The sequence below is a fragment of the Coturnix japonica genome, chromosome 1 (assembly GCF_001577835.2).
Source record: "Coturnix japonica isolate 7356 chromosome 1, Coturnix japonica 2.1, whole genome shotgun sequence".
NCBI classification, from domain to species: Eukaryota; Metazoa; Chordata; class Aves; order Galliformes; family Phasianidae; genus Coturnix; species Coturnix japonica.
Genome location: NC_029516.1, coordinates 30,521,956 through 30,541,545, shown reverse-complemented (window position 1 = coordinate 30,541,545; position 19,590 = coordinate 30,521,956). Strand labels below are relative to the sequence as shown.

The window sequence follows — 19,590 nt, the reverse complement described above, 5'->3', positions numbered from 1 at the left end:
AGCAGCCTCGGCCAACCGCACCAACGGCCGGGCGGGACAGCGGGCGGTGCTGCGGGGGGCGGGTGACGTGAGGCGGCCGCGTGCGGCCTTCCCTTCCCTTTCCGTTCCTTTCCTTTCCTGCGGGCGGCGGCGGCGGCAGCATGAAGGCGTCGGGCACCGTGAGTGCAGGCCTCGGAACGCGGCCGCGTCTCGCAGCAGGCACCGGGCCGGCACCGGGCCTTGGGAGCGCGGCGGGGACGGCTCGCGGAGCAGCTCCAGAGCGGGATCTGCGCCTCTGGGCGGCCCCGTTGGGCCCCGCAAGGAGGCGAGCGGCCAATATGGCGGCGGTGCTGCGGCACGACGCGTGAGGGGGGGAGGCGCCATTGGCCTGGCCGGCAGCCTCACAGGGCTCGGCTGCTCTTCGGGCTCCGTGCGGCTCCTCGCCGTTACGGCTACGGGTCTCTGCCCTGCGCCTCTCGCCGCTCGACTCACTGTGTTTCGTCCCCCTGCAGCTGCGGGAGTACAAGGTGGTCGGGCGCAGTCTGCCCACGCCGAAATGCAGGACTCCGCCGCTCTACAGGATGCGGATCTTCGCTCCAAACCACGTCGTTGCCAAGTCCCGGTTCTGGTATTTCGTGTCTCAGCTGAAGAAGATGAAAAAGTCTTCTGGAGAGATTGTGTACTGCGGTCAGGTGGGGGATGGCAAACACGATGATATGGGGGATTTTGAAGGGAATTTCATACATCTTTGTTGGCCCTGCCAGGCAGGGGGGTTGGAACTACGTGATCCTTGAGGTCCCTTCCAACCTGGGTCATTCTGTGATTCTCACTGGTATATATAAAGTTACTTGAAGCTCAGCTCACCATCCTAATGCTGTTGAGTTAACCACACATTCCTCTTGTCACAATGGCAGCGTATACCCATGGAGCTTAGAAAACAACAAATTGTCAAAAAAAAGCCCAAGATTAACTTTCTGGAACCATAATGACTTAAGTTCTTATTGTACTCTGTGCTGCTTTCTGGGCCTCACACTCATTTGTTGGGCTTATACCTCATAAGATTTATGTGGACATCCATAATCCTTGGAGAACATACACTTACATATCTTATTGAATGTCCTTTTCCATGTATTTCCTTACTGATGTAAAGCAGAATTAAGAAGTTGACAGAATTATTAGCTTGAATGCAACTGTGTTGGTGTGGGACGATATCTTCCCCTAAAACTTCCCATAGTGCTTTCATTAGAGCTTCACTATAGTTAAACTGAAATACTAATGATGTGTTTATCCTTTTTTTGCCCCCTTTTCTAATTCCAGGTGTATGAGAAGACCCCCCTACGGGTAAAGAACTTTGGGATTTGGCTGCGCTACGATTCTCGTAGTGGGACTCACAACATGTACAGAGAGTACAGGGATCTGACCACTGCTGGTGCCGTCACTCAGTGCTGTAAGTTCGTGTCACTGTTTGAGGTAGAACCTCTATAACCTTAAGTCTTAAACTGAGTCTTAGGTAAGAATGCTGCCTTAAACCACGAGGTAGAAAGAATGAAGCTCTAGGAAACTAAATCAGGAAGCTGCTGGAGGGGTCTGTAGGTGTGAGCTCACACTCATTGTAGCTGTGGTAATGATATAGGCTGGGTTTCTTTGCCTTTCAGGTGCTCTGGGTGGAGATGTTTGCCATATATAATGTTTCAGAATGGCCTTGTTGAAGGAATATTTCAGATCTCATATCTCAGTTTCTGTTATGTGAAGTACTCATGGAGCAGACCATCTATTATAGCTGATTCTGTCAATAGTTGTACTTGAAACTGTACAAAATGCACACAAAAACCCAAAGGATGTTGTTCTTCATAACAATATTCTTGTCGGGTGTGCAGATATTAAATGCATCTTGTCGCCTTTCTGGAGCTGAAGTGCTCTTGAAAGTGAAACTTGAGGTTCTACATGATCATAAATAGGGTGTTTTCTGTTAATTCATGCACTGAAAAGAGGCCTCAGGCTTAAGTTTGTCATAATGCAATGACTGATAGCGAAGTATCCTGTCGCGATCATTCAGGAATTCTAAGTATATTTGTCCATTAATAACACTTCAGTGCTGATTCTCCATCAGCTCCCTTGTTTTAAGAAGGTCAATCCCTTCTGGGTTATTTCTCTAAGTGCGTATCTTGAGCTCAGAATAAGCTGGTGTTCCTTTGGCGATGTTATGAGCTGTCTTGTTGCAGACCGTGATATGGGAGCCCGCCATCGTGCCCGTGCTCACTCCATTCAGATCATGAAGGTGGAGCAGATCGCTGCTAGCAAGTGCCGCCGGCCAGCGGTCAAGCAGTTCCATGTAAGTAACACTGCAGTGTCTGCTGGGCCCTGGGCTGATGGGAGGCTGCAGGGACAGGACAGAGCTGTGTGCCCCGGTTGCCGCATCGCAACACTGGTGCCCGGGTTCAAATCCCCCTGTGGTGCAAGTGGTAGAAGTGCCGCTCTGCTACACAGGAGGCTCGAATCCCGGGGGTTAGACTCGATGATCTCGAAGGTCCCTTCCAACCCGCACAAGACTGATACTGTTATGATGGTTGCTTTGTGGGCAAGAGTATCTCAACGCTGCTATTTTCCTTGCAGGATTCTAAGATCAAGTTCCCTCTGCCGCACAGAGTTCTGCGCCGTCAGCACAAGCCGCGTTTCACCACCAAGAGACCAAATACTTTCTTTTAAGTACAAAAGGTGCTGTCGGCTCGGTGTAATAAAGCTCTGTTGGAACCTTTCACTCCTGGGCCTCGTTGTGAGCTCTGTTCATTGCTAGGAAGCCCCTGTTGTCCTGTTTTCTATATATCTGTAGCCCAGCTGAAGGCTGTAGGGACAGATAGTGGCCATGGGAAGGTGGGGATGCTGCTGTTGTGGGGCGGCAGCAGGGAGAAGTGCCTGCTACTTTTAAGTAGGAGGGGGTGGGACAGGGCTCTGATGTTCCATAGGAGCTGCTACAGGCACTGCTGTGGGAGCAGCCTCCTTCCCATGGGGCTAGAAGCCCGTGTGTTGGGACAGCTAATAGAACAGTATACACAGAATCACAGAATGACCCGGGTTGGAAGGGGCCTCAAGGATCATGTAGTTCCAACCCCCTGCCTGGCAGGGCCACCAAACATAAACATTTACTAGATCAGTTGCCCAGGGCCCCGTCCAACCTGGCCTTGAAACCTCCAAGGACGGGGCCATCCACAGCCTCCCTGGGCAGGCCTGTTCCGGGCCTAACCACTCTCCTAGTGAAGAACTTCCCCCTAACATCCAACCTAAATCTTCCCTCTTTTAACTTCAAACCATTTCCCCGTTGTCCTGCTATTGTCGCGCCTTTCGAAGAGTTTTACTCCCCTCCTGGGTGTAAGTTCCCTCAGGTATTGAAAGGCTGCAATGAGGTACACCCGCAACCTTCTCTCTCCAGCTGAACAAACCCAACTCCCTCGCAGCTGTCCTCATAGGGAGGTGCTCCAGCCCCCTGATCATCTTCCTGTCCGCTCTCTGGACCCTTTCCAAAATCTCATATCTTTTTGTACTGAGGGCTCCACACCTGGACACAGTACTCAGATGGGGCCTCACAAGAGCAGAGTAGAGAGGGACAATCACCTCCCTATCCCTGCTGACCACCCCTCTCCTGATGGAGCCCAGGATCCCATTTGCTTTCCTGGCTGCCAGAGCGACTGCTGGCTCATGTTAGTCTTTCATCCATCAGGAACCCCAGGTTCTTTCTCTTGCCGCAGCAGACAGTATAGTGTGAATTGTGTGCTAAGGCTGTAAGGCTCAGAGGAAGCACACAGGAGCGGATGCTGTGCTCTCTGTGTTGCTCCCGCTCTGCTCTGGAAGCATGGCGGGAGCGGCAGTAGATAAGCGGCTCTCCTAGTGCCACGTGACGGGGAGTGCCGCCGCATCTCGCGTGGCCGCGGCCATTTTGCCCGCCTCACGTGACGGGGACTTCCGGGGTCAGCGGCGCGAGCTGTGCCGGTCGCCGCGCTGTGAGCGAAACCCGGAAGCGGTGCCGGGATGGGGGAGTCCATCCCGCTGGGCGCTCCGGTGCCGGTGGAGCAGGCGGTGCTGGAGACGTTCTTCTCCCACCTGGGCATCTTCTCGTACGACAAGGCCAAGGACAACGTGGAGAAAGAACGCGAGGCCAACAAGTCGGCGGGTGCCAGCTGGCTGGCCGCTGCTGGCGGGCTGGCGCACCTGGCGGCCGCCGAGAAGGCCTACCACAGCATGACGTTCCTGGGCCAGAAGCTAGGTACCGGAACAGTGCGGGAATACAGCCGGGACACCACGATGAGCAGGGGCTGGAGCACCGCCACTATGGGGACAGGATGAGGGAGATGGGCTTGTTCAGCCCTGGAGAAGAGAAGTTGCGTGCGGGTGACCTCATTGCAGCCTTCAATACCTGAAGGGAACTTACATCCCAGGGGGGGAGTAAACTCTTCGAAAGGGCTGAAATAGCGGACACGGGGAATGGTTTTAAGTTTAAAAGAGGGAAAAATTTAGGTTGGATGTTAGGGGAAGTTTCTTCACTTAGGAGAGTGTTAGGCCCTGGAACAGGCTGCCAGGGAGGTTTGTGGATGCCCGCCATCCTTCGGAGGTGTTTCAAGACCAGGTTGGACGGGGCCTGGGCAACCTGATCTAGTAAAGGTGTAGGTTTGGTGGCCCTGCCAGGCAGGGGGTTGGAACTACATGATCCTTGGGTCCCTTCCAACCTGGGTCATTCTGTGATTCTGTGTGATTTCTGTGCAGTCTTTTGGTAACATCATACTGGAATATCTTTTGTCCATGTCCCTGGTGGTGGTGGGGTTGGAACTAGCTGAACTTCAAGGTCTATTCCAACCCAAACCTTTTCACAATGAGGGCTTATTTTATTTCAGTTTTAAATTAATCCTAATGTTAAGCACATGGAGGGAGGGAAGCGTTGACTTCATTTTTTTCTCAGTTTTAGTTATGAATTAACCTTTGCTGTGGCCTCACTGAGATAAACTGTGGTTGTTGTCCCTTGGAGTTCTGGTTGATGTTAACGTACGGTAGGGACTGGAAACTGTGTGTTTGTACACACAAATATCATGTTTCCCATGTAAGGAATCACAGAATTATCAAGGTTGGAAAAGACCTAGAAGATCATCTAGTCCAACCATTACTGACACTTGCCAGCTAAATCATATTCATCAACTCCACATCCAGTTGTTTCTTGAATACCCCCATGGTCGGCGACTCCCCCACCTCCCTGGGCAGTGCATTCCAATGCCTGATTACCCTTTCTGAGAAGTAATACTTCCTAATGTCCAGCCTGAATCTCCCCTGGCGCAGCTTAAAACCATTCCCTCTAGTTCTGTCATTGATTACATGAGAGAAGAGGCCAACCCCCAGTTCACTACAACCTCCCTTCAGGAAGTTATAGAGAGCTAGGTTGTTCTAATGGTTGCTTTGTAGTCCGAGTGTTCTGTGTTTGAGGAGCTGTTATTAAGGGAGTTCACCATAAAAGTTTCAGAGTTACGAACAGCAGCGGAGCCTATGAAAACCTAGTGTTGGCTCATGACCTCCACAGATAACAGTATTTCCAGTCGAGTATCATAGCAGCAAAGTTAAGTAAACCCTTGTTAAAAAGCCCAAACTGCAGCTAGCGCAGGTGTGAAGAAATTTTGTGGCAGTCATTGGCTGCTGGAATATGAATCGGGGCAGGCACGACTTGCATCACATTAGGCAGAGTGCTTCTATGTGCAATTCGTTCTTGCAGAATAGGCTGAAACTTATTTCTTGATGAAAAAATGCTGTGATAAATAACCCTTAGGAACACCTGGGGAGAAACAAACGTGGTTTTGCTTTCCAGTATTGCTGTCTGTCTTTGCTCTCCCTGGAATTTGGTAATACCTCCATATTTATCTGAACAGGTGGTCAGTCATTCTTCAGCCGAAAGGACTCCATCCGAACCATCTACACATCCCTGCATAATGAGCTGAAGAAGGTGGTGGCGACGGGTCGCAATGCACTAGGAGGAACAGCTCCTCACTTGGAAGAGCTGCTTTCTCACCTGTCTGAACAGCTCTGTTTTTTTGTTCAGGCTCGGATGGAAATTGCTGACTTCTATGAAAAAATGTACACGCTCAGCACCCAAAAGTTCATTAACTCTGAGGAACTGGTAAACATTTTGGAATCCATCCTAAAGAAATATAGCTCAAGGTCAGTGCTTATTTCTGGCAGTAAGTACTCGGGCATATGGTCTGTCATAAATTATACTGAGGATGAAAGCTTAAAGCATGGCTCCTTGCAGGAATTCATGCATGAGGTGAATGTTGGTGAGCAATGTCCACCCTTGAGCTGAGGGCTCAAAATAAGACTTCTCAAAAAAAAAAAACAACCCATAAAATTCTATTCATTATTTTATAGGAGCCATCTTCCCAATTCCTTAATTCATACTCAGTAGAAAGCAGAGAATAATTTTCTTTATGGGAAAGGTGCCAGAACTCAGTTCTTTCATCCACTGCTGTGCTTGTAGGGGAAATGATGACTTAATCCCATATGGACCTGAGTGAAACTGGTAGGAACAGAACAGATCTTTGTGTGTTGATTTTAGTTTTAAGCCTAGAACTGAGCAGACACATTCTAAAGCCATGCGTTAATCTGCACGTGCCTGTGTCTGGGTAAATTTCAGATTGATTTCCCAATAGTATTAGCCTTTAGTATAGACTATTATTGTTTTTGATCCTCCTTGAAAGGTTTTATGGTATTATCACTTGTTTTGAGAGCTACTGGAATTAGCAGAAGGGGCACGAGTCTTTGATGCTTGCCTTTGTGGTTTCTTACATTAAGAACTCTAAGTCACTCTTACAATCTCATTAAAGAAATAAGCAATGTCTTCTCGCTGGGGAAAACACCAACAATCTTGCTCTGGGACAATAAGCAATTCCTAAGATGGAGACACTCTATGATGCTCCTGGAGCTGTCTGGATAGCTTGGTTCTCCCCAGTATTGTGCAGGATATTTCTGAAACAAAGCCCATCCTTTATTCCTTCCTGTTGTTGGGTCATATCTCAGAGCAGTTTCTGAGGGCTGTTAATGTTGACGTGTGTTTCCCATACAGTATTTCTCTGTCAGTCAGTTGACTCTCTCAAGTGAAAGGTCAGATAAACTCACCCTTACGCTGTCTGTTGCCCCTAGGAATATATATATATTCCTATATATATTTATAGTATCCAGACCCAGGATATTTATAACGTAAGATAACTTTATTTAAACTCGATATCTTAGTACTATTTGACAACTATCAAGACATTGCCACCAGAAGACATTTAAAATTGAACCAAAGCCACTTGAATGTAAAGAGGAATGTTGCTGTAGTAGCTCGTGAATCAATATAGGCTAATGTAGGCATGCTGTATTCTCATTAAAATGTTTGTCCTAGTTATGCTAAGTAGCAGTTCTTAGATTAACAGGGTAACTTGTTGGCTTCAGCCTGCCTTGGCGTTTTGTGTTCTGCCTGTGAATTGATAAGTACTAGCTGATAACCTCACTGTTGCATATAGCGTTTCTCATGTCTTGAATAATGTTGTGTTTTCTAGATTTCATCACCCAATCCTCAGTCCTCTTGAAAGCAGTTTTCAGCTGGAAGTAGATGTGCTTGCGCACCTCTTAAAGGCTCAGGCTCAGATCTCAGAGTGGAAATTCCTTCCATCCCTGGTCAACTTGCACAGCGCTCACACAAAGCTACAGACGTGGGGCCAGATATTCGAAAAACAACGAGAGACCAAAAAGCATCTGTTTGGGGGGCAGTCCCAGAAAGCCGTGCAACCTCCTCACCTCTTCCTCTGGCTGGTGAAACTCAAAAACATTCTCCTTGCCAAGTTTAGCTTTTACTTTCACGAGGCCCTTAGCCGACAAACGACCGCTTCTGAAATGAAAACTCTGACTGCTAAAACCAATCCTGATTACTTTGGGAAAATTTCCAGTTTCATTCGTAAATACGACGCTGTCAACGTCTCCTTAATCTTTGACAATCGTGGATCGGAGAGTTTTCAAGGACATGGTTATCATCATCCCCACTCTTACAGGGAAGCTCCCAAAGGAGTGGATCAGTATCCCGCAGTGGTGTCTCTGCCCAGTGACAGGCCAGTTATGCACTGGCCCAATGTAATCATGATTATGACTGACAGAACCTCTGACCTCAACACTTTGGAGAAGGTTGTTCATTTCTACGATGACAAAGTCCAAAGCACCTATTTTCTGACTCGCCCTGAACCTCATTTCACCATTGTAGTTATTTTTGAGTCCAAGAAGTCAGAAAGGGATTCTCATTTTATTTCTTTTCTCAATGAAATTTCACATTCCCTTAAGAACTCCAAAGCTTTCGCAAGTTTGAAGCCTGGATCCAAAGGGTAAAATAAGTAAATAAAACAAGTTATCAAGGCAGACTGCCGGCCTTGGGGTAACCGCAGCTTCAAGGATTGCATGAACTCATGATTATCATCGTCTAATTGAAAAGGAACCATTATTTTTAATGATATAAGTTCTGTTAAAAAAAAAACAACTAACTGACTCGGGGAAAAAAAAGTATTTTTGGCAGTATTCAGTGGGTAACTGAACTGCGGGGTGCTGAATGGCAACAGTGAGAGCTTCTTTGTGTGAGTGTGGTTTTCAATTTGCAGTATGATTTATTTTTTCAGTCCCCAACTTAGTTGCCTGTATACCAGAGGAATATAATATATGCACTTTATTGTAGTCTAATCTATAGAGATGACTGAAAATGCGATGAGGGTGGAAAATGCATATTTTCAAAAAACCAAAAAACTGTCTGAAAAGAATCACTTCTGGGATCTGTACACCTATGGAAGGGAATATTAAAAGGTGTGGGTCTGCAAGAGCACCGTTTAAATAAATCAGATACATGAATCACAAAGGAGCTCCCTGATTAAAACACTTTTGAAATGGTCGAGGGCTGATACTTTCTGTAAGCAGCAGTTAATTCTGAACAAGCCCTGAAGCACGAAGCTGCTTCAGAACGCAGGTTCAAATCAAGTCAAGCTGAAGTGTGTGTTGGGAATAGACCATTCCCCACAGTGTGGTGACTCTGTGTGTGGGACCAGCACTGGCTCCAACTGAAGCTGGAGGAGGTTGAGCAGGTGCTTTGGATTGGAATGGCTCCATGGAAAAGCAGCAAAGCTCTTTCAAATTGTGCTTTTGTTCAGCTACGTTTTAAACAGGTGTGCAGGAGGAAATACCCTCTGTGAGTTATTTTACACTTGTTACACTTAGTTTCTCCAAATCTGGAGGCTAAAAGTGAGGTTTCTGGTTATCCTCAAAGTGCTGTGTTTGCTTTGAGAGTCCATATTTCCCCCCATCACACACAGCTTACAGGCTCTTGTTGTGTGTGTTTCTTCTGACCACTATGCAGTTTTACAGATCCTTGTATGGGAACTCAGGAGGGAAGGATGTGGCTCTGACATACAGTGTATGCTGTTGTAGTCAAGTTAGATCCTTAGCTCACACTGTTGAAGCTTTGAAGCAAAGCAGACGACCTTGAATATTAAGCTTTTAGTGAGTACCTTTCTCTCTCGCAGTGGGTTTTGGTAGCTTGTCTCACCTCTCCTGCAAGTACTGATTTCTTCACAGTCACATAAGCACATTCTCCTCTCAAAGTGTAAGCTCCAGTTTAGCATTTTGTGCCGCAGAGAGTCTCCATATTTTGCTATAATCAGATGTTGGTCTGTTGTAAATAGCTGCGCTTCTTCTTTTTCCTAAGTCTTAGTCCAGCTGCAGTATCACCCCTAAGACTTTCAAGAAACTGGAAAAGGAGCTGTAAATACACCAGCAGCAGCAGACCATCACCTGGTTCTAATAATGTTGCTCCCAATACTGTCTTTTGAGTGCTTACCATCTCTCAGATGGTGACCTTGTTATATGGTCGTGCTATTGACTTCCTCAGCCTGAGTAAGAGACAAGAAGCTGCCGCCCGAACTGATTCCTAGTCTTCAGCGGTGTAATAAAGTGTTGCACAAATTCTGTCTGCCCCTGCAGTACTTTCCTGTGAGATGAGCTATCCGTGGTAAGGAATGGGGCAGTGCTTCTCCAAGGACTTCCAGGGTCTGTGTAAGACTTCAGGTAAAATTCTAGGAACACTCCAAGGGCAAAAGGTTAGATTGTGCAACTCCACTTTGTACCTGAAAACTCACTTAGAATTGTGATGGGGCATCTGAGACTGGTTTTGCCCTCATACAGCTTGCCAAGATTCCCCTAATTAGGCACTTCCACTCTGGGAGATGCGAGCTCTTATCAGAGGGATGGGGTGGGGAGTTACGAGCACTAATACATTCAGTCTTCTGCTTTTAATCTGATGCTCCAAATCTGCCTGCATGATTTACAGATTTGACCATTTAAGTCCCAGTGTAGGTGTGGAAATCATTTTGTAGAGTTCACCTCTGCCTGAAATTATGCTGAAGGAAAGATTCGGAAGCAGTAAGAGTTATTTTCTTCTTCTCTTCATATGTATCTATCTAGACAGAGCAATAGGCAGTTATTTTTGACTTCTATTGGATAATAAGCATTTGGGAAAAGCTTGTCCTTTTTTATTGTTACTTACGAGTGGAATGAGTGAGATAAATGGAGTTCCCACCCCAGCTTCCTAAGCAATTTATCTACACTGTTTTGCCTGCAAATTCAATATGCTTAGGTGTATTGGATCTACCATTTCCATGCTGAAGTTGCCGTCTGCATGCAGGATATCTTTATCTGGAGAACTCCAAAATTTCACATGCTGAATTTTCACAACAGTTGTCTCAGGCCAATGTGATTTGGGTCCATCGGGCTCATCTCTAATTGGGGATGACTTATTGAAATGATGGCGGCTAGATTAATAAGGGATTGGTCTACTTACTTCTGAAAGAAGTAGAACAGAACGGAACAGTAGAGTAGAACAGAACAGGATGGAACAGTTGGAAAGGACCTTTGTACATCATTTAGTCCAACTGCCTGAACACTTCAGAGCTAATCAAAAGTTAAAACATATTACTGAGGGCATTATCCAATCATTTATTGAAAACTGAGAGGCACGAGGTATCAAAAATAATGTTTATAATGTGCCAACATTTTAGTTTTTGCACAGCAGTGCTCACTCTAAGTTAACTTTCCAGCTTTCCACATTAGCTTGCCAGCAAGGAGGCTGGGGAGATGCATGAGAGGGGACAAAGCCAGGAGAGCTGATCCAGGCTGGTCAAAGGGATATCCCATACCATATGGCGTCACTCTGGACCAAATTGGGGCGAGATGGCCACAGAGAAGGACTGCTGCTCAGGAAGTGCCTGAGAATCTGTCAGTGGGTGGCAAGGAACTGCACTGTGCACCACTTGTTCTGCGTATTCTTTTATCATTATTAGTTTTCCTTCTTTTTCTATCCTACTAGACTGTCTTATTTCTCAACCTGTGGGTTTTACTTCTTTCCATTTCTTTCCCCATCCCACAGTGGCAGGGTGGGAGAATGGGTGAACAGCTGTGCAGTGCTTCTTGTAGGGTTAACCCACAAGTGTCTGGCATTTATCTTTGATGAGCTTCTCACTGGACCTGTGGCACACTGAGCTCACATAGTCCTTTCATATATACAGATGGACAGTCATTGCTCCTCCAGTTGTAGTCCCACAGTTCTGAGGCCAGGCTCTGTCAGTACTGTCAGTACTGTTAAATACTGAGGAAAAAAAAATAGAGAAAGCATTAAATTCCTCCTTTTTTTTTCCTCTTCCTTCCTCATTAGGTGATCTCCACTCCAAGTATTAGTCCAATTGTGGTTCATATACTTGAAAAGGATGTTTTTGTTGTCTGACACCACAGTGGCGACTCAAGCTGGGCTTTGACTCTTCTCATTTTCTCCCTGTAGATTAAAACTGAAGCTCCATACTCTCCCTATGAAGACAGACCTTGTGTCCAGAGATCATTTTCATCTTTTTCAAGCCTAATTCCTGTCTGAGTTCCCTGTTCAGCCAAGCTGGTCTTCTGCCCATTTGCTTGACTTGTGGCACAGTGGGATTGCCTGCTCCTGGGCTTTTAAAAGGTGGTTCTTGAAAACTGACCAGCTCTCATGGGCCCTTAAGCTCTCTAGAGACATGGCCAACCAACTCCTGGGGAAGAACGTAGGAAAAAAACCCCAACCACATGGTTTTGTAGTTTGATGGCTTTGTAGTATAACCAGCTTCTCAAGAAAGAGGTGAAATTTCAAGAAACAGAACTATTTCAAGTTCTTGCTATATTTATCTTCAAAGCTGTCAGCTGAAATGTCTTCAGAGAGTTGATACGATAATCATATGTTAAAAGCATAGCTTTCATGCTTCAGAGTATAATCTGCTCACCAAGCGTGGAAGAACTTACGTATTCATCTGAAAGGTTATGCCGCAACTGTGTTCTACAGGGGCTTATTATTTTGTTTGGATGCTTATTTCAGAAAGTATCTTTAGAAATAAACCAGGTAGAACTTTTCCCAGAGCTGGCACTCCTTAAGGAATGCCAAGTGTAAGAGCTCTGTCCAGCTCAGGGAAGGAACCAGCTGTATGCAATTTTTATACCATTTTTTCCCATGCATAAGGGCAATGCATTAATTACCTTATTACCTTGGTAAAATAGGAAAACTACCACTAGAGGGTGGTGTTAATATAAAATGTAAGTGGTTTTGAGCTCGGTTTGTATCCAGGATAGAATTGTTATTTGTACTCTCCTACACGTTTATGAACGTGATAGATTTTAATGCTCTAGGCAGATTTGTTTTAGTATTGTTGGCTTGCTTCCCCATTGAGCAATTTATGGAGTTCTGTTTTAGCTGTAAACAGCAATAGCAAGTATCTTGTTTCATACCTCAATATGTACGCGGGCACTAAAATGATTTTGTTTCATTCATCTTCACGAGGGGCTTCTCACTGAGTTGGAAAGAAAAAACAAACCCCACTTAAAAAGCTTTTATGATTTTTCTGTTGAAAACTACCAAATTCATTGAAAATTGTGTTGCATTTTATAGATTTTTTTTCCTCATTCTTAACTTTTTTTTTTTCTTCCTAAACAGTAGGGGAGCTAAATTCTTTGCCGAGGTATCACAACATGAGCTAATGACTGTTACAGCCCATTGAGGGAGCTGGGTAATACCCCCTGTCAGCTTGCTCCAAACTCTACTCAAGGACTGGTCAAGACCTAACTCCCCAGTGGGGCATATCTATCCAAGGCATCATCTTTTGAAACATGCTCCTGGGAAGATTTTCTATTATATATATATATATTTATTTTGGGGGGTTATTCTCTGCTTCTCTTCGGTGTGAGTAGTCATCATAATGAGGGTTTTGGCGGTGCACAGTAAACACATCTTTCAGTGTGACTGTGTTGAAATTATGATTGTACAGGGGATAGCACAGCGCCTTTGAGCTGATAATGTGACTGCGTGCACGGGATGCAAATGCAGTGTGTACAGCCACCCCTTGGAGCATGGATTTAATAGAGCAGATCTTCATTGACTCTGCGTGAAGATGAAAATTTTCTAGTCATGTTTAATCTTAGCCTGATAAATCACTGGCAAAACAAACAAACATGCAGTTAAATGAGTCAAATGCAGAGTTGTGGCACTCCAGCAGGACGATGGGCTCGGTTTTGGAGAGCGGTCAGTGGAGGGCAGCTCAGCCAGTGGCTGGGAAACACAGAAAGAGATAGATGTGAAGCTCAGAGGTGGGCTGGGTGGGACTGCCAGCAGCACAGAGCTGAGCACCCACCCTGGTGGTGGCTGCAGTAGTGGCTCTTCCTCATTGGTGCTTTGGCCACCTGCTCACCACGTGTCTGGTTAAAAACTCACAGTATTCGTCTGGTTACTATGGCAATGAGGCAGCAAGAGTTGTCATGGTGATGGAGCAGATTTTTTTGTCATCTTCGTACTGGGGAGTGATAGATGTAATCTGAGGGGGTCTCTGGACGTGACAGTTCACCTCATGTCTTCTTCCTGGACAAAAATATTCACACCCACCATGGACAGTGCATGTCCTTCCCATAGGACTACTTGCTTTCTTGCATCCTGAGGATACATTTTGCTTTCACATATGGGAAGAAAAGAACACCTCCAGCGAACTATAAGTTGCTAAGCCTAATATAGTTACGTGCACTACTGCCTAAGGTGTGTTAATAAAATATAACTCTGCTGGTAAGGCTGCTTCCAGGCACTTCTTTAGTCTTGTGCCCATTTGAAAAATTATTTTGAACTGATCTCTGAAGCAAATTTGCTCCAGTTTCTCCCTTTTAGTAAATTACAGTGTGTGTATATATATATATATATATATATATATGTAGTCTTGGAAATGCATCTTTTTGATGCAGTCCTATTTAAACTGACTGTTTCCTCTTGTTTTTTTGGACCTTTAGAAAATTAGAAAATTAGGTGTACAACATAACAGCACTGATACTTCATAAATGTCTTCAATGCTTTGTTATGTGCTTTTTAGCAGGAAGTCGTTTGTGGGTCGGTAGACTGACAGGAAGCATAGGAAGGATATTGGTTCAGGAAAGTGTTAGGATTTGGACCTGAACAGTGCTGGGTGGGAATCTGGGTTGTGCCTGGCACTCCTAAATCTTTGTCATCGCAGTGATATTTTTAGCATCCGTTTTGCTTTATAAACCACTGATCCCTGTGTGCTTCAGCATACAACTCGTGTGAGTTCTCATTGCCACCACGTCCTGGAGGGCTTGTTGTAGTTCCTCAGAACCAAGTCCAGCTTTAACAGCATCACTTTGACATCTACAAATAATAGTTCTGTTTTCTTTCTCTCCCTTGTCCACAGCTTTGTAATTACCCCTGTAAATTGTGTCAAACTCATTGACCTAAGGAACAAAGTTTTCAGGAACTCATGGGGCCCCAAATGTTTAATCTAAACCTGCCCTCTTTCACTTTAAACCCATTACCCCTTGTTCTATTGCTACACACCCTAGTAAAAAGTATCTTCATCTTTCTTATGTTATGTATTCATAGGTTGCAAGGAGGACTCCCTGGAGTTGTTCTCGCTCCTCTCCAGGATGAACAACAGTGAGTAAACACCAGAGATGGTGCTGGAGTCCCAGAAGAGAAACAAAACCCCAGGAGTGCTCTCATGCCATGGGCTCACCATCCTCCTCTGCCCTGCACAGGGAGTGACTTCCAGCAGCTCAGAGACTGCAGTTCAGCTGCAGAAGTAGTGGAGGAGCAGCACTGTGGTTGGTCTGGCAGCATCCACACTGATGGGGACCACAGGTGGGAAAGAGAATGGAAGATAATTTAGAATTAACTATGTGTGATTTGCCAGTCCCTGATCAGCTGCGTTTCAGTTCCTTATTTTTATCTTGTGTGTAAATGGATTTCGTTCAGGATAAATGGGATGTAAGCACAAAATTAGCCCCGTGATGTACATGAAATTGAGAAGAGAGGTCTCGATGATAGGAATTAATTTTGGACATGCTCTTATAGTAGCACCGAGGGAAAAACATCTGAAAAGCTGAGAAAGTTGTGGTGAAATTCTGGGATGTGGGTATTGGTGGCAGTTGCTAGGTGCACCTTGCTGGCTGCTGGCCATGGAGTTGCCGTATGATCATAACAGGCCTCTCTGCAAACACTGTAGTGAAGAACCAGTCTGATGTGTTGAACTGGTTGGCGAATGGGCCCACGGTTCTCAGCATGCCTTGGTTGAGGTTGTGAAGGATCTTAGATTCCACCCATAGCACACTTGAAATGCCACGAAGGCAAGGCCTGCTCTCACCGCAAGCCCTGTGAGCGAACAGCAAAGCAGCACCAGGGCTTCAGCAACAAGTTAAACAAAGGAAGGGTACTCCTCAACTCGTGGTTTCCCTTTTGTTTTAAAATAGGTTGAAAGCTGCCACAGAAACCTCTCTGTTCGGCAGCTGACTGCAGGAATTAGGTTACACTTCCTCTGGGCTATGCAGGGCCCTGAGTGAGGGACGACCTGTGCTGGCCCTTCCTGCAGCTCTGAGACAGCTTTTGTGTGGCAGAGGACAAGCAGAAATACCTAAAGTAGGTCACTGGGTGCCAAAACACAGAGGCTGGCACTGCAGGCTGATGGATGGGCCCACAAAGAATGTTCCTGCAGGTTTCCAGAAGCTGTATGGAAAGCGGTGCTGTGGGCAACGGCACAAGCCCAAGATGGCTTCCACAGCCCAAGATGGCTCCCCTCACCCACTTGGGTTTAAGCAAGCATTCAAAATGCTTCTTTTCCAAATGGCTTTTCTCCTCCTTCAAACCACTGTAGGTCAGAGGGACTTTGGTGGGCGTACAGGGATGGTGCTCGTTAATTAGAGAGCATCCTGTCTGGGAACAAGCACTGCTTCAGGCCAGGATGGCAACTGGATGCCGGGTGGGTGTGGGTGCTGAGGGAATGCTGGTTACTCTCTCATGGGGAAGGTAAGGATAAATGAGAAACCCACACCAGACAGTACGGAGGTTGACCCATCAAAACTACACGCACAGACAGAACTAACTTCTTTATTATAAAGATAACACTATGAGGAACAAACCTGAATGTATACTGAAGCTTGTAATGGTACATGCCAAAATGTACAGTACTATACATAAAAGTGCATTGTCACAACAGATTAACAGTGCATTTCTCTTCCAGAACCGTGAAGTATCCATGTTTTTGTTTGTTCTTCGAGAATGGAAGGAATGCAATGGGAATGCAGCCATACACAAACAGGGAAGGATGCAATGGAAATGCAACAGTACAAGAGCAAGGCTAAAGCTCCTCTAAAATTTAAAGGCACTTTCACATGTACATACTACAGATGTACATTGACACAAGTAGGTAACAGTCAACAAGCAGGAAGCTACCAGTACTGCAATTCATCAAACTTGACAGTAAAGGACAATACTGACTCGATTAGGTGTGCAGGAGTTACCCTTTAGTACGCCTGTAGTTGTAGTAGTCTTCCCTGTTACATATCCACTTACTATACTTTTAAGTATCTATAATTACCATCGAACTACACATTTAACTGTGTGAATGCACTAAGTGGGTGCATTCACTAAATGCACTGTTTCTAATATTTTCTTTTGCTAAACAATTTCTAATATAAGCATTATGGAGTTCAGTACAGTTATTTAAACATACAAAATTCCCTATGCAATTTAAAGATACAGGTATCCATCTCAATTATGCCAGGTAGGTTATTTTAACGAATGCTAGACTACAACTGCATGTCAATGACAGCTGGAATTCCAGTTTGCTTCACTGTTTCTAGTAAACGGAGGAACCACTGGCATTTATCTCCCGGTCCCAAAGGAGTGTGCAGACCCTGGAGAGCAGCACTAACCAGGCTGGGAAGCCACTGCCTGCACTGTGCTCTGGGGACCCGGACTTTGCTTCTCAGTGGGACAGAGGACAGCCTGCAGTGGGGCTGATGATGGGTTTGCACATAGTGGGAGTGGTGGGAGAGCCCAGACTGGTGGGCTTTCGAATGCATTTAATGGGATGCTTTTCTCTGGGGCTTTGCGTTGTCTCTCTCCAGAGTGCAAACCACAGCAGAACTAAATTGCTCCTAAATGACACCACCTCAGTACCTGTCTGTATCAAAAGCTGTCACCATTCTTCCTCTCCCAGACTGAATTATGCGTAGTGAGTGGGGCAACTTACAACTCTCTATTGGTGAGGTCTTAAATAATGCACGGAAAGAGACATCTCACTCAAAGCCTGTTCTGCTCCCATAGCTGGACTACTATGGGTGCTTTTTTTCCCATCCTCTTCACTAGAACTTATTTTATGGGTTGGGTGTTGGAAATCTTATACACAGAAATCATATGATGGTTTACTGCTGCAATGTGCTGAGCAGTTCACGTAGAGCAAAGCTCAACAACGGGGTGCTAAGCAAAGCTGACAGTCTTCACTTACACAGAGGCATAAGAAAGGTACTGATTTCTGTAGTAAAACAAACAGAAAACAAAACACAAGAGGGGAAAAAGTGGTTATGGAAAACCTGAGTCAGGTTGAATCCAGGTGGCAGAACAGCTGCCTGTCCCGTGGGGCAGCCTGCCTGCAGTGCGCCCTTTGGGGCTGTGGTCAGCACAGCACTGTGAGACAACCAGCAGCACTGGGGCAGCTCAAACTCCGACTGCTGCAGCTTAAATCACATTTTTAATCGGCCACCGAGCAATAAAGTCAACGGGATACTTTGCCGAATGACTGCATTACTGGTCCTTTTAACTGCCTACCAGCCTGACAAATGGACCGGCAGAATCACACACTCCCCAGAGCCTGGCTTGCCCAGCTAGCAACTTTAAATGAAGTTAGCTTTTGTGAGAAATGCAGTATCAGGGAATGAAGGTCTATGGTGGTGGCAGGAGGAGATTCTTGATACTATCCTGGAGATGCATTAGCTGTGACCTGGGATGCAGCTTTTTATCAGTGAGAGCACAGCACTGTGAGATCCAGATGTATTCAGCACCGATCCCAAAGTGCGACTGACAACAAGAAGCTACAAACTGGTGCCAATTGTGAGAGCTGTGGTGGCTTTTTTTTTTCTTCGTGTGTGTCTTAAATAGCAACTGTGGCCTGAGATGACTTAGACATTTCACACAGACACTTAACCCTCACATGCTATATTTCAGCTCTTCCTAACTTGCTTCAGAATTGGTTTGGTGACCCGGAAATGAGAGGTTCCACCTCCCCGATACCCCCCTCCCTGCCCATTACTTTTGTGCAGGATCTGTTATTACATAGTTACAGTAAGACTGTGAAATACGGTACAACGTGGCAAGCTGTTTGTGATCCGTGTTGGTTTTATTACAAACGGTGCAGCATCAAGTTTTCAAGTAAGTCTACGTTTGTTTTCTTTTAAAATGATGCACAATTGTCCAGTTTTTCTTTTAATTGAAACCATACAAAATACAAATGCCCATGTTAATGTAGCTACTTTCAGACAATACATTCAAAAACACTGAAAAACAAAGCCTCTCCAGTTATAAACATGAACAAATGATGTTATGGAGCCCTGACTTCTATCACTAATCCATTTCTTTCCCTAGCATACTCCAGCCGGGCACTGTGGGTGGCTGAGCTTCTACATTGTGCAAGATTTGTCTGCCGGACCCTGGGAAGGAGGGGAAGGCCCTATGCTAGGGTTTGTTTTTGGAAGAACAATAGGTTTTGGCCTAAGAGCGGGAGGTTTCAGCTGCACTCCCATTCTAGGGGCCACCATGGGCTTGAAAGTACTCATGGTGTCACTGGAAGAACTGGTGCTGCGGCGAATCTGAGGCTCAGAGCTCCGTAAAACCACGCTATGCAGAGGGCTCAGTGACTCCGTGGAGGTGGCGGGGGTGGGGCTGTTTTTCATCTGTTCCAAAGTATCCAGCACGACATCTGGTGCGTGCTTGGCGGTGCTCTGCCGCTCCAGCTCCCGCAGCTCGTTCAGCGCCGTGTTCATCGTCTCCTCAATGTCCTGGGTCAGAGCACAAGAGAGAGCGGCACGTCATTGGAGCTGCCTCTGAACACTCAGGGCAGGAGGACCAGGGAGGGGTGCAAAATGCATGAATTAACTTGCCAACTATCCTCTCCTTAATGAATATTAAAGTGTTAAAGCCAAGTTGCACCAAGTTCATTTGAAAGACAGGGGTTACGAACC

The 19,590-nt window shown here is 45.8% G+C and overlaps 3 protein-coding genes and 1 non-coding gene across 7 annotated transcripts in view; 3 read left to right on the top strand and 1 right to left on the bottom strand.

Moving 5' to 3' along the window:
• Positions 1 to 33: 33 nt before the first annotated feature.
• Positions 34 to 2,737, top strand: RPL18A (ribosomal protein L18a). Its single transcript, XM_015855510.2, has 5 exons — positions 34 to 158; positions 492 to 671; positions 1,297 to 1,426; positions 2,202 to 2,311; positions 2,593 to 2,737. Exons 1-5 carry the CDS (start codon positions 141 to 143, stop codon positions 2,683 to 2,685), a joined length of 531 nt encoding a protein of 176 aa, XP_015710996.1. The 5' UTR covers positions 34 to 140; the 3' UTR covers positions 2,686 to 2,737.
• LOC116652811 lies at positions 1,796 to 1,927 on the top strand. Its single transcript, XR_004306030.1, has one exon. It is a non-coding gene; the product is annotated as a small nucleolar RNA SNORA68 (small nucleolar RNA).
• A 1,194-nt stretch (positions 2,738 to 3,931) lies between the features above and the next one.
• C1H12orf66 (chromosome 1 C12orf66 homolog) lies at positions 3,932 to 8,915 on the top strand. 3 transcript variants are annotated; one of them, XM_015855465.2, is made up of 4 exons: positions 3,933 to 4,237; positions 5,880 to 5,953; positions 6,050 to 6,168; positions 7,548 to 8,915. In XM_015855465.2, exons 1-4 carry the CDS (start codon positions 4,003 to 4,005, stop codon positions 8,362 to 8,364), a joined length of 1,245 nt encoding a protein of 414 aa, XP_015710951.1. In that variant the 5' UTR covers positions 3,933 to 4,002; the 3' UTR covers positions 8,365 to 8,915. The 3 variants fall into 3 exon arrangements, with proteins under 3 accessions (XP_015710935.1, XP_015710951.1, XP_015710944.1); XM_015855458.2 differs by having other exon boundaries at positions 6,032 to 6,168; XM_015855449.2 differs by having other exon boundaries at positions 3,932 to 4,237; positions 5,880 to 6,168.
• Positions 8,916 to 16,443: 7,528 nt separating this feature from the next.
• The window catches only part of SRGAP1 (SLIT-ROBO Rho GTPase activating protein 1), a 129,749-nt gene continuing 126,602 nt past the window's right edge, over positions 16,444 to 19,590 (bottom strand). For both annotated transcript variants that reach the window (XM_015855441.2, XM_015855445.2), the window contains exon 22: positions 16,444 to 19,407. In XM_015855441.2, the coding sequence (XP_015710927.1) occupies positions 19,030 to 19,407 (378 nt within the window). In that variant the 3' untranslated portion in view covers positions 16,444 to 19,029. The remainder of the gene's footprint in view (positions 19,408 to 19,590) is intronic.

Coding starts and splice junctions, on each gene's coding strand:
- RPL18A (XM_015855510.2), top strand. Junction 672..1,296: donor AGATTGTGTACTGCGGTCAG/GTGGGGGATGGC, acceptor TTCTAATTCCAG/GTGTATGAGAAGACCCCCCT. Junction 2,312..2,592: donor CAGCGGTCAAGCAGTTCCAT/GTAAGTAACACT, acceptor TTTTCCTTGCAG/GATTCTAAGATCAAGTTCCC.
- C1H12orf66 (XM_015855449.2), top strand. CDS start 4,003: ATGGGGGAGTCCATCCCGCTGGGCGCTCCGGTGCCGGTGGAGCAGGCG. Junction 4,238..5,879: donor GTTCCTGGGCCAGAAGCTAG/GTACCGGAACAG, acceptor TTATCTGAACAG/GTGGTCAGTCATTCTTCAGC. Junction 6,169..7,547: donor CTAAAGAAATATAGCTCAAG/GTCAGTGCTTAT, acceptor TGTGTTTTCTAG/ATTTCATCACCCAATCCTCA.